Here is a 13,087-nt window from a genome sequence, read left to right as displayed (position 1 = left end):
GTTTTTATTTACTTTTATTGAATAAATAAAAAAACTGCCCCAACCTTATATTTTAAAAAACACATTTATGCCCTCCTGCCCTAATTTTGTGAATTTACTCCTTGGGGACTCATGCTGAATAAGGAAGCTCCCGAGTCTTGTTTGAGCTGGGGAACAGTATGGTTAATAAATAGATACTAGAAGTATATTTGCACGTTTTATGATTAGAAAGTGCAGCGTCTGAGTCATAGGGCTATACGATGTATCAGTCGATGCTCCTGTAGAGCCGAGTGACAGAGGCAGTAATTGTGACTCAGACGAATTTTATACGTAAATATGTAAGATCCTCATCTAAGATGTGGTGTTTTTATTGTGAAGCTTGAATGCACATGTTGGTAAAACTAGTATTAAATAACATCTTTGCTTAGGTTGTTTTGATATGTAAAGGGAAACAGCAATGCTGATAAACTCCATAATTTTGTACCAACATTAACACAGTTGTAATCCATACGGTATTTGATCATAAGATGTTCCATAAATTAACTCTGCTCGCGTGACGGTAAGACTGCTAATATTACTGCTTATGTGATTGTGTCAGTTAATGTTTTTCTTATCTGTGACCGTAACTTGAAGACTGGCATGATTGGTACGGGGCACTAGGTTATATAGGAGTGCTGTAATTGGTACCAAAAGTAAAGGCTGCTATCTACTAGTTTCCAGAGTTAACTTAAAGATGGAATTAAGGTTAATATTTTAAAAAGTGAGGTTAAGACTATAGTCTGTTTTTATATATACACTGCAGTCCTTTAAAAGCTAGAAACAGTTCCCGTTTATTTTGAAAAATTGTAGAAAAAAGGGGGAAAATGTTATTCAAGTAACAACAATTACTCAAAAATATTTTTCAAAATCAAGGCAAACTATTAAATTTGGTTTGGAGTAACTGCTTACCAGGTAGATGTGGGATTGACAGACTTCCGAAGGAGATGTTGTCCATGTAGATGCAGTTGAATCAGCTTTGTCTATAACCTCAGCTGAAAGTGACTGAAAGGGGTTAAGTGGGCTTTGTTGTGCCTGAAATGACTCAGTAGCGTAGCTCAATCAAGTCGTTTTTGAGAACCTCTTATAGGTTTGATATTAAATCGACCACTTGAATGTTACTATTTTTTTCTTTTTACATGCTTTAACTTCTGTCCAAATATATTTTATTGTTCATTTGTCATATATTTTATAGAAAAAGAGGTTTGCTGCTCAACAATTTAATGGGTATTGCTGGTGCCTGTTTGATGGGATTTTGCAAGTATCCCAACTCCTATGAAATGCTCATCATCGGCCGTTTTATTATTGGATTTTATTGTGGTATTTATCTTATTTTCCTTTTTCCGTAAGTTTTACTTTTTATTCTTATTCTATAGTAACTTATTCTTCTTTAATAAATTTGGTAATTTTAGAAGCGAAAAAAATTATTGGAACGGATTTTAGTAAAACAAATTTGAAAAAGGCAAACCCTGAAAAATCGACTACCTATAATTTAGAAAATGGCGAATAACGAAAATATGATTAACCAGTAAAAGTGGAGCAGTTTTTTTTTTGTTTTGTTTTTTCTCAGAGAGTAGTTGTTTTTGGTGTCCTTTCAAGCTTAGTTTTTGGTGTGGGAATGATGGATGTTTTCTTTTGATTTATGTTAAATTATTGTACTGCTACTAGACAAAGAAGGTTTGAGGAATGAACCTAAAGCCCAAATTATGGCCCGGGTAATTGTTTCCAAGTACCTGTCCCTACCCGTTCTCCCTTCAAACATATTATAATTCATGAACTTGGAATTTTTTTGTGTCGGAATGGATCTACAGCCCAAAATAGGGCATGGAAGGTCTTTCAAAGATTTTACCTCCACCACTTCCCTACTGATAAGGCTTGAAAGATTCTGTAAACATAGGTTCTAACTTCGCAAAACATCTAAATTAGAAACTTTCAAGTTTCGAACGATTTTCTCGGAGAATCCAGCACAACTTAGGTTTCATTTTGTCTTTAACGAGAGGAAATAATTGTGGTATGTTGATTATAAGAATAAAAATGTGTGCTCATGGTGGAAAATTATCTAAATATCTCTACAAATATCAACCATCAATATCTACATATACCTAAAATATGTAGAAAGGCTCCCATAATCAGAATAAGCAAATAAAGAGGATTGTTTTTGTGGATTTATTTGTTTTTGACTTTTTAGGGCGCAACCGATACAGAATTACAGATAAATCAGTAAGCAAAATATCAATCGGTTTTTATTGTTAGTTCTAGTCGAAGTTGACTTTAGCGTAATTTTCCATTCTCGTATCTTTTTTTAAGTCGAAATTAATTCTAGTGGTTTAAGTCAAAATTAATTCTAGTGCTCTAGCGTTAAAGGGTTTGTCTTCTGCTTCGTTTTTATTATAAATGCATCACCCTCGTTTATTATCCTTTTTTTTTCTTTTTTTCTTTTTTTTTTTTATACATGGTTTTTCTTTTAGGTTTAAATACTTCCCTTGTACCAATGTATATATCAGAGATTGCACCCTTAACACTGAGAGGTGGACTCGGAACAGTTAATCAATTAGGAGTTACTATTGGCTTACTCGTGTCGCAAGTATTGGGTATCCAGCAACTCCTTGGCAACCCTGAAGGATGGCATCTTCTTCTCGGTACACCCATACTTTTCTTAATCAATTTCTATCCTTATTTCTCTCTTTTTTTTATCTCCCTTTCTCTCCCTCCCTCTTTCTCTCTCTCTCTCTCTCTCTCTCTCTCTCTCTCTCTCTCTCTCTCTCTCTCTCTCTCTCTCTCTCTCTCTCTCTCTTTCCAATTCGTCTGTCCTTCTCTAATAGCCTCTTTATTCGTTCAGTCCTCCAATTCAAGCCCTTCTGTATTCTTTCTTCTTTATACGTTTCTCATCCTCTTATTCTACTTTCTTTTTCTTTTTTTCTCTACTCCATACAATAGGCGCTTAAGTAAGCATTAAACAGTCTTGTACGACCATGCAGGTTCTATATAATATATGTAGACAAAGAGAGGAACAGCATTAAAGATAGGGGGAAAATACAAAAAAGTGTAATTAGCATGTTTTTCGCCCCAGAAGCTGTCTCGAAACATTCTTCTTCATTGCTTTGTTTTTGTTTCCTTGCCGTAATAAAATATATTGCTGTTTTTTTCCCTTTTCTCTGGATTTGTTAAGCAAAAATAGAGTTGAACCATAGACAGGCTTTTCAAATTGAACCTTAACTGTGTATCTACATGAGGAAAAAAGTCTATAAAATAAATATTCATAGTTTCGCTTCTCTTATGATTTTCTGAACCACCCAGAAGTGGTGTTGCGCCAAATTGGTGGTCGGTTCAATCGTAATTTCCAAATAAAAATTAAAAAGAAAATGTTAATTCTATTATAAACTTAATTGTAAACGGTATAAACTAGGTTGTTCGTGTGCATTCCTTATTCTAAGGTTATAGGGCCTTTTGTTGTGCTTTCGGATTTCCATGGGTTGACTGGGTCTTTCAAAATCACAAATAATTACGGTGATTATGTTCACCGGTTTTCTGCGTCGCAGTTCTTTCAACCTTTCGATATAAAGCAACTTAGCGGTTTCTTCAAAACTAAGCCTATCACTATTAACTAGCCCTTTTCAGCTATTCGTCAGATTGCTTTAAAATGAAGTTCTTGTTGGCTCTTCCTATCGGCCGCACAACGAGGATACAAAGGATCAGAAATTGTGAAGTTAAGTTATGTACATATTCTAATTAAAAATTGTGTGATTTCTTGTTTAACGAGGTCTCTTTGGCTTTATTTTTCCGATCAATTAATTCATTTTAAGGTCGTTAGCAGGTTGGAGGGGGCGTTTTCCCACTCCCCAAAAATCAAAAATTTTCCCCAAATTATGAAATAAAATTTGTTATTTTATTATCCCTTCCGTACTCATTTTTCTAGGTTTCTATGCCTAGTCTCCTCCACTAGCTCAGGTCTTCAGTCCCTTTTTGCACTGATGGTACAAATGTTACTTTAATTATAAAATTAATTGAATCGTGTATGATGCCGGGGCCCAAAAATAAACCATATATGTTGACTACCCGTTCAAGAATACCCGACAGAGACGTTTCTTCCGTCTCTTTATTGCAAGAAATTGGAGAAATATGATGATCGAAGGAGGAAATTCAGCAAAAATGGTAAAATCTGACTGTCACTTGTGGTATTAAAATAATAATAATAAAAAAATTCTGATTTATTCGTTAAACTTTCATACAGGGAAGAAGCCTATAATTCAAAAAAGAAAAACATTAATTCTTTGTTTAATTTTGCAAAATAGAAACGAGAAATATAAACAAAAGTAACTAATATTATTAATGAAATGAAAACTATTCCACCGGGTCTGATCTTGTGTCTTTGAGGATTATAAAGCTCATTTAGCCATATATTTTATCTTAGTCTGTAGAAATGGTCAATGGCTGTTTCAAAGATGGTACATTTCTAAGTTCATTAAAAAGGCCAGGATAGGGCTTTCGTTTAAAGGTGGCGATCCTGATGATTATTGTAACTACGGGCAATATCTCTCTTACCAATATTGTCTAGAATTTTGAAAAAAAATAATTTATAACATGATGAAACGATTTTAGTAAATATGAATTACTTTTACTAGAAACAATGTGTTTTTAGATAAGGTTATTCAGCTGAACTGGCGGTGCAGTGACTAACAATTTATATAAATGATGGACTGGACAGTAAACTGAAGACTGCAACCGTGTTTCAAGGCATTTTGACAGCTTTTGATATTGTGGATCATCAAATTTTATTGAGTAAGCTTGATAACAGCGGGGTTAGAGGAAGGGGTTAAAGTTGATAGCCTCGTGTTTGTCAAAGAGGTATTAATTTTTAAAATTTGATGTTAAACAATCAACTTTTTATAATCTTAAGTGTAGGGTTCCCCAGGGGTCTTCTCTTGGACCATTATTCTTCGCTGTTTGCATTAATGATATTGGTTGGTGCTGTCTAGTGTCTGCAATGAGTTCAATGGTAAAATTGTAGCCTCTAAACATAGTAAAGCGCTAGTATTATTTGCGGATGATACCTATTTTGTTGTAGATGGTAGGTCTGAAAAACAGTTTTTGGATATATTATCTGTAGACATAGCAAATATTGAAAGTGGTCGCGTGTCAGCAAATTAAGATTCAATTGTAAAACGTCAGCCTTTCATTTGGCCTATACAAGGCCAAATATCGGGCTCCTTTATATTGCTTTGTCAAGGATCTCTTTACTTTTATAACTAAAGTTCCTTTACTCGGAAAAAAGTAAAACTCTACCTACTAAATATTAGAACACTGCAAAAAAGGTGCTAACACAGGAATTCATTTCGTTGGTTGGGCTTATTTCAAGGCATTGGGACTGCAAAAAATGACGCTTACACAGGAATTCAATGTTGGTTGGGTTTATTTCAAGGCATTGGGACTGTCAAAAAGAGCAAAAAGACTAATTATATTGAGGGTTATGAGAATCTGTGCAGGAATTGTGATAAAATAAAGAGCGCTAAGAGGCTTTTTGTTTCCACCCTGCCCCGGAGACACATCTGGTCTTTGGGTACTTGTGTTTCATTTAAGTATTCATGCCATTCAGCTTTAATTATAGTTACGAGGGAAAAATAAAAACAGCAAAAAAAATGTTTTATCAGCTGTGAGGGGTCCTGGGCAGGTACAATTGCAATTTTCTACTCTCTAAGAAAGCATTTAATCTTTTTTTGATAGAAAGCCTAATTCAGGTCTAGAAATCTGCCATAACCGCTTAGCCTTTCTGAATACATTTATGAATAAAATCAAAACTTTGGAGGGTTTTCGTGGATAAGAAAACTGTATCGTAAATTGAAGAACAATTGAACATTTTGATATTTTGCTGTTTTAAAAGGTGTACTTTTGAATTGTTGTGTAATTAGCATACTAGAAAATCACTAGTCTGCTTTCTTTTTTTTTACTCTTGCTCTTCGATTTTGTTCATTTGGCATATTTAATTGATTATTTAAGCATAAGAAGTATATCGTATGTTGGAAATTAGCTCATCTAAGAATTTTATTCTTGTTGCCTTAAGAGTATTTTGTTTTGGTTCATCAGTGATCTAATCATTAAAATAAACCTTTTTCCTTTCAGGAATCACGTTATGTCCTGCTATACTTCAATTGGTGCTATTTTCCTTTTGCCCCGAATCTCCCAGACATCTGTTGATTACTAAGAACAGAGAAGAGGAGGCCAGGAAAGGTACATCTTAGAAAATATTGGAAAGTGTGTATTGCAAATAATTCAAACCAATTTTAAAAAGGCAAAAGCTTATTTGAAAATATCAGTTTTTGTATTCTTTGACACAAAACGGTGAGGGGGGAGGGAGTAGGTTAACTGATAACTAAAAATAGAGAAGAGGAGGTCAAGAAAGGCACATCTTGGAAAGTATTGGAAATATATATATTGAATGCAGTTCAAACTAATTTTAAAAGGCGAAAGCTAGTTTGAGATTATCAGTTTTTTTTGTATGCTTTCACATTACTGCTTTCAATAGTATTGTAAAGTTTTTTTTGGCATAGGTTTATTTGAAATTATTAGTAATTTCATAAAAAAAATACTGATAATATGCTTTGACAAAAACACGGCCAAGGGGAAGGGGAGGTGGTTGGATCCTGGGCCACTAGATTCAGGCTCGTCTTGAACCTCATTATGATTATTTAGTAAAGAAAATCTTTTAAGAATGCTTAAAATTGTGGCTGATTCTAAGCTGTTCAGCTTTAAATAAAGATAGTTTGACTTACTGCCTTGAAGTAATAATAATATTTATTTATGCCCTCTATACATACATGAATGCACACAAAGAAGTATATGAGAAATGAAAAGAAAACTGAAAACCACAAAATAGCACTCCCGAGGAAAAGGACAATAATAAATGGCTCATAATACTCATAGTAGCTCATGAATAGGTGATAAATAGCTCGATAATAAATAGCTCATAATACTCATAGCAGCTCATGAATAGGTAATAAATAGCTCGATAATAAATAGCTCATAATACTCATAGCAGCTCATGAATAGGTAATAAATAGCTCATAATACTCATAGCAGCTCATGAATAGGTAATAAATAGCTCGATAATAAATAGCTCATAATACTCATAGCAGCTCATGAATAGGTAATAAATAGCTCGATAATAAATAGCTCATAAACGCTTATAATAAATAGCTCAGTTTTATTAAGGCTATCACGATTATTAAGGCTATCAAATTATTTATCCATTAAAGAAGACATTTAAGGAGAAAATCGATTATATTTTCTCTAAATCCCCGAGCAAATCGATGATTGATCCAGGAAATCGGAAATTGATCCATTTTTGCAGTGATATCAAATATTCCATATTTTGGGGTAATTTAACTATTTCTGAAGTATGTACCATTTAAAAGCACGGGTGCTGGAAATTTTGAAAATTTATAATCTCGATAAAAACAATGTTGCTATGTAGTCAAACAGTTCGTGGTAACGAACTGTAAGTAAGGAGCGACCCGGCTCAATAGTAACCGAAACTCTAAAAACGGAGTTTTGATACCAGTAGATATATCAAAAGAATCGAATTTTTATGCTGCTTTAAAATACGTAAGTTTCATTAAGTTTAGTCTTACCCCTCAAAGGTTACAAGCCTGAAAAAATTTACCTGATTTTCGAAAAAAGAGGGAAACACCCTTTAAAAGTCATATAATCTTTATGAAAATCACACCATCAGATTCAGCGTATCAGAGAACCCTACTGTAGAGGTTTCAAGCGCCTATCTGAAAAAATGTAGAATTTTGTATTCTTTGTCCGAACAAAGATCACGAATGCGTGTTTATTTGTTTTTTTTTTTTGTTGGTGGTTTTTTTCCAGGGGGGATCGTATTGACCCAGTGGTCCTAAAATATCGTGAGAGGACTCATTCGAACGGAAATTAAAAGTTCTAGTACCCTTTTTAAATGACCAAAAAATTGGAGGGCAACTAGGCCCCCTCCCGCGTCCCTTTTTTCTAAAATGGTCCGATCAAAATTTTGAGAAAGCCATTTTGTTCAACGTAGTTGAAAGGCCAAATAACTATGCAATTGGAGATATCAGCCCCCCCCCCCCAAAGCCCGTGGGGAAAGGTCTTTAAGTTTCAAAATTTGCCAATTGTTTACGTATAGTATTTGTTATTGGGAAGTATGCATATATTTTTCGGGGGGGGGGAGAGATTTTCTGCTGGTGGGATTTTTCACGGGGATAATTTTCCATGGCAAGGTAGTTTCCAAGTGGGAAATTTTACACTAGAGGAATTTGCCAGAATTCCTATACGAAATTCTTCTTACGTCTTGCTTTCTCCTTGCCGCCTCAATTTTACGCGTGGAGATGTTAAGGGTAATTGTCCGGGGCTAATTTTCACCAGGATTAAATTGTCTAGAGACTAAATCTGTGGGGAGGAGGGATTAATCCGTGGATGTGTAGCCAGATTTCTTGGCATTACTTAAAAACGATCAGAAATTAAATAAATAAAAAAAAAACAGGTTTTTTCAACTGAAAGTAAGGAGCAACATTAAAACTTAAAACGAACAAAAATTTTTACGTTTATAAGGGGGGTTGCTCCTTCTCAATACCTCGCTCTTCACGCTAAAGTTTGAATTGTATCCCAATTCTTTAAGAATGACTCCTGAAACGCTGATCGTTCAATTAGAACAATAAGAAGCTTTTTTTTTAAAATACTGAAAAACCTTAGCGTAAAGAGCGAGGTGTTGAGGAGGAGCAACCCCCTCATATACGTAATAATTTCTGTTCCTTTTAAGTTTTAATGTTGTTCCTTACTTTCAGTTGTAAAATTGACCCGAAGTAGTTGTTATCAGTGAACCATCCGAAAAGTAGTTTTGAACCAAAATTTGTGAAAAAATGATCTAGAATTTGATTTTTCCTAATCTAAAATGCGCGTTATTGTTGTAATATATGTAAATCATACTTTCTCATAAAAATAGGTGGTTCTTAAATGAATTTAATGCATTTAATCTAGGAATAAACTATGTGTTGTGACATGTTTGTGACCATGTGACCATGTTTGTGACTAGCTTTGTTTAACCTGACCATGTTTTGTGACAAAAATAAATATTTCAGCTATTACTTTATATTCACCAAAAAAACTAGTTTAAGAATTTAAGAACGATTATGAAAATCCATCCATTTTTGTAAAATCTGTTGTTCTAAAAAAGAAAAATGTTTCTATATTGACCACAAACTATCTTCGATGCATACAGGCAGAGACGGCCTTACTGATGCGCGGGTGCCTTGTGCAGCCGATGGGGCCTGACGTCGTGGTGCCACGGTAACTAGCCAAAAACGTCACTCTAAGGGCTATAGGCACCAAGCTCAACAATCGTCTGACAACTCTTCTTTCCCCCAAGAGAGGTATCTCCTGTCACAGGATTCTCCCTGTTATCAACTAACCTATCTCACTCTAGGCTAATAAAAGAAGTCAAATTAGTAAGAATAAGCTTACTTCTTATGAAATCAAAGTGTATTAAAGGACTGAACTAAAAACGCATCTGCAGACAAAAGGTAAAAATCTCTCGGGATACGTCCATGTGGCCCAGACTTCCTAGAATGCGACGTAGAAGATTTCCATACAAAATAAATCACCCTTTTCACCCCCCGTCAAACCAGGCGTTTCAAGGCCTTTGCCACCCCAAAGGCTGGCACTGGGTACAAGTGCTTTATTCAGTGTTTTAGATAAGATAAGATAAGATATTTATTTCAAAAAGATCACTATCACAAGCCCACAAAGGGCCGAATTCGGACTTTGGAGTCGACAATATAAATGATTGCACTAAAACTGGCAAAAATGAAACAACAACAACGAAATGGAAAAATCATAATGAACAATCATTTAACAGTCAATAATTAAAACTGTAAAAAGTCAATTAAAAAGTTAAAAAGATAAAAACTGATCAAACTAAACTTAGACAAATACGAATCGGAAAAAGAATTATAACGGACATAAAAAAAAGGAAGGGGGGGGGGGACTACGCGAAGAGACGCAGGAAAAAAAAAGAGCGAGACATAAAGGAATATGAATTAAAAGGGACAAAAAAAAAGTGTCAATAATCCAACTACAGTAAATCAATAAAAGAGTTAAAAAATAAAAACTGGTCAAGAAGGGGGGGGACAAAAAAAAAGTAAAGAAAAGAAACTATTGGGACATTTTATTCATTTTTCCTGTAATAAAGGGGACAAAAGTTCTTTCATATCTCGAAGTAACGCAGCGAATGGGGGACAAAAAAGGGATGGGCTCAGAAACAGCTCGAGGTGGCCGTAATCTGGATGGGGAGTGACGTTTGGGGAAAATACTTGCCGTCCGAGGGTTTGTTATGGCATTTTTTGCAAAATGGAGGCACAAATTATTTCTTCGTCTCTCGAGGGTCTCTAGGTTTGAAATATTTAACAAATACAAATACGGTATCTTTTCCGGCAAAGAGTCATTGCATGTAAGTCTGCATCTTCCTGTAAAAGGTGGGTCCAGAAGGGTGAAGCCTAACTGAAATCTTTGGAGATCCAATTTGCATGAATGAGTAGAGACCCCTAGGAATTTTAGAAAAGGGAGCTATTGGATTCTGAAACTAACATAAAAACTAAAACGAAGAATAAAATCTGAAAAATAACCGAAAAAAGGTGCTGAGGCTGAGGTTGAGAGTATGTAGAACACCAATAAGATAACATTTATTCAAAAATTGAACGTATAAAGCAGACTTATAGGATTTTTTTTAGAGGAGGAGGGGAGGGGGGTACAAAAAACTTCACAAAATGCTTCAAACATTTGTTTATATGGATTGGTGTTACTTGTTAACGAGTCAAACAAATATTTTGGGGGTATGTCAAACCCTGTAAACCCCCTCCCCCTCCCCCTGGATATGTTCTCGCTGAAAATAATAAAATATCCTCAGTCTAAGACACTTCCATAAGTATACATCTCCACATTTATTTGGAAAATTTTGATGAGCAATACTAATTTATTGATTAGTTGGTATAATTTTTAATTATTTGTGCTTTATGAAGATGGAATTTTAATCTCGCTTTCCTTGGAATAGCAGTTGAGAGTGTTCTTGGTTTGGACCAATCAGCTAGAGACAATTTAGATTGAGATAACGGACCAATTCAAGTTTTTCTTTTGCATTTCTTTAATTTTTTAACCAGCTATTATTTTTCCATTGTTTTCTTTCATTTCCTCTTTTTACGAATGGCGATATTTAGACTTGATGAATTAGGAAATAACACTTAAGTATGCTAATTATATATTTGTGGCACGTTAAGACGGTTTCCCAGTTAGGGTTGCCACCACCAATGAACTATATTCTAATTCCGCGATCTTTTGGTGATTTGAGAAATTGGATAAATTTTTAAAAAGTTTCCATGCTGTGGATGCTTGAGTTGTGTTTACCCCGTTGATTCGAAACTAATTAAATTAAAGGATTGACTAACTCTTTAGAAATTATGCACCCTAAGTATCCTCTGTGTGTTTTATTAACAATGAAATATACCCCTTTTCGTATTTTTTAATTTTCGTTTTATTTTAGATTTCTCTAGTAAGTTATGTTCCCGGATATGGTAGTGTCACCCCTTTTAAGTCGTGCTTGTCTCCTGCTGTTTGGGATTGCATTTAGTGGAGTTCTTGATATGTCTTGTTATTCCAAGAAGCCTCAAATTATTTTTATTCTTGTTTTCTATTAGGTGATTTTTGCGAAATTTTGGCGATTTTTGTTCTTGTTCCTGGTAACAATCCTAGGTGGCTCTTAGTTTGCAAAAAACAGTTGTTTTACCAAGAAAATTAGGATTTTCCCCATTTTTTAATTAGAGGAACGTTAGCAATGACCGTTTTTTCTGTTCTGTTTTTCATTAATGTAAGTCCTGCTCGGTCAGAAATGATTTTCTCTTTGATTTGTACTGGCAATGACTAAACTTTACACGTGTGTCTGAACTTACCATAAAAAAACGTTACCATAAAAACGGCAATGACTAAACTTTACACGTGTGTCTGAACTTACCATAAAAAAACGTTACCATAAAAACGGCAATGACTAAACTTTACACGTGTGTCTGAACTTACCATAAAAAAACGTTACCATAAAAACGGCAATGACTAAACTTTACACGTGTGTCTGAACTTACCATAAAAAAACGTTATTAATGATAATGTTTACTTTAAGCGCTAATGCGATTGCGTGCAAGTCATCATATTGAAGCTGATATAGAAGAGATGAAAGCAGAAGAGCGAGCTGAACAAGCTGAAGCCCGTACAACCCTGTGTCAGCTCATAAGAACCACTTCACTACGAAACCCACTTGTCATCGCCATCGTTATGCAACTATCTCAGCAGCTGTCGGGAATCAATGCGGTAAATTTACATTTTATTCTGTCCCTTCTCTCAGTCTATGTTAATGTTAGCGTAGAAGAAGTGATCTAGGTACTAAGTATTTATATAGTCCCTAAATTTCGCTGAATCTTTTTGCTCTTTTGTGCTCCCAAGTTGAGCGAAAACATCATGTGATTTTGAGCTTTAGTTTATACTAAACCCGTTTACGGCCTGCTGGGCTAGTCGCCATCGAATGTCCTAATTTACCGAGTTAACTAATATAACTAATCAGGAATAAATTCTATATAATTTTTGAAGGAACTTCAGTTATAACTGGCAGCTGAATAAATTACGCCAGACATAGCTTTAACCCAACACTGCTGATTTCATTAAAGATTTGGACACTTGGAATCTCGGTAGAAGCTTGAAAAAGGTTTTAAAACAAATCCAACTTCTTCGTTTTTACCCCCCCCCCTTCAGTACTGAAGAAAGGATTTGTAAAATTATCCCCTTATGGCTAACATAATCCTCCCTACATCTTCTTGTACCGGTAAATGGGACTGTACCAAGTGTAGGATCGTCTAATTGCGGGTTGGAATATTAGTTGTCTGTGTATAGACTCAAAAGATAAGAAAAAACTAAATAACTAAGAAAGTAGATGACGGCTATTATTTGTAGGGTAATTTGCTTTTAGAAATCTAAATGTTTTGACTTTCTTAAAAAAAAAAAAAAAAAA

At 34.7% G+C, this 13,087-nt stretch overlaps 1 protein-coding gene across 8 annotated transcripts in view; it reads left to right on the top strand.

Moving 5' to 3' along the window:
- Glut1 (Glucose transporter 1) overlaps window positions 1-13,087 on the top strand; it is a 148,827-nt gene that overhangs the window by 101,880 nt on the left and 33,860 nt on the right. For all 8 annotated transcript variants that reach the window (XM_089098295.1, XM_089098293.1, XM_089098290.1 and 5 more), the window contains 4 exons: window positions 1,211-1,335; window positions 2,484-2,654; window positions 6,133-6,240; window positions 12,206-12,393. In XM_089098295.1, the coding sequence (XP_088954421.1) occupies window positions 1,211-1,335; window positions 2,484-2,654; window positions 6,133-6,240; window positions 12,206-12,393 (592 nt within the window). The remainder of the gene's footprint in view (window positions 1-1,210; window positions 1,336-2,483; window positions 2,655-6,132; window positions 6,241-12,205; window positions 12,394-13,087) is intronic.

This window comes from Artemia sp. Qi Xiang Cuo, chromosome 12, assembly GCF_049724085.1.
Source record: "Artemia sp. Qi Xiang Cuo chromosome 12, ASM4972408v1, whole genome shotgun sequence".
Lineage (NCBI taxonomy): Eukaryota > Metazoa > Arthropoda > Branchiopoda > Anostraca > Artemiidae > Artemia > Artemia sp. Qi Xiang Cuo.
Note: the sequence above shows the minus strand (reverse complement) of the source record. Positions and strands in the feature narration are given on the sequence as shown.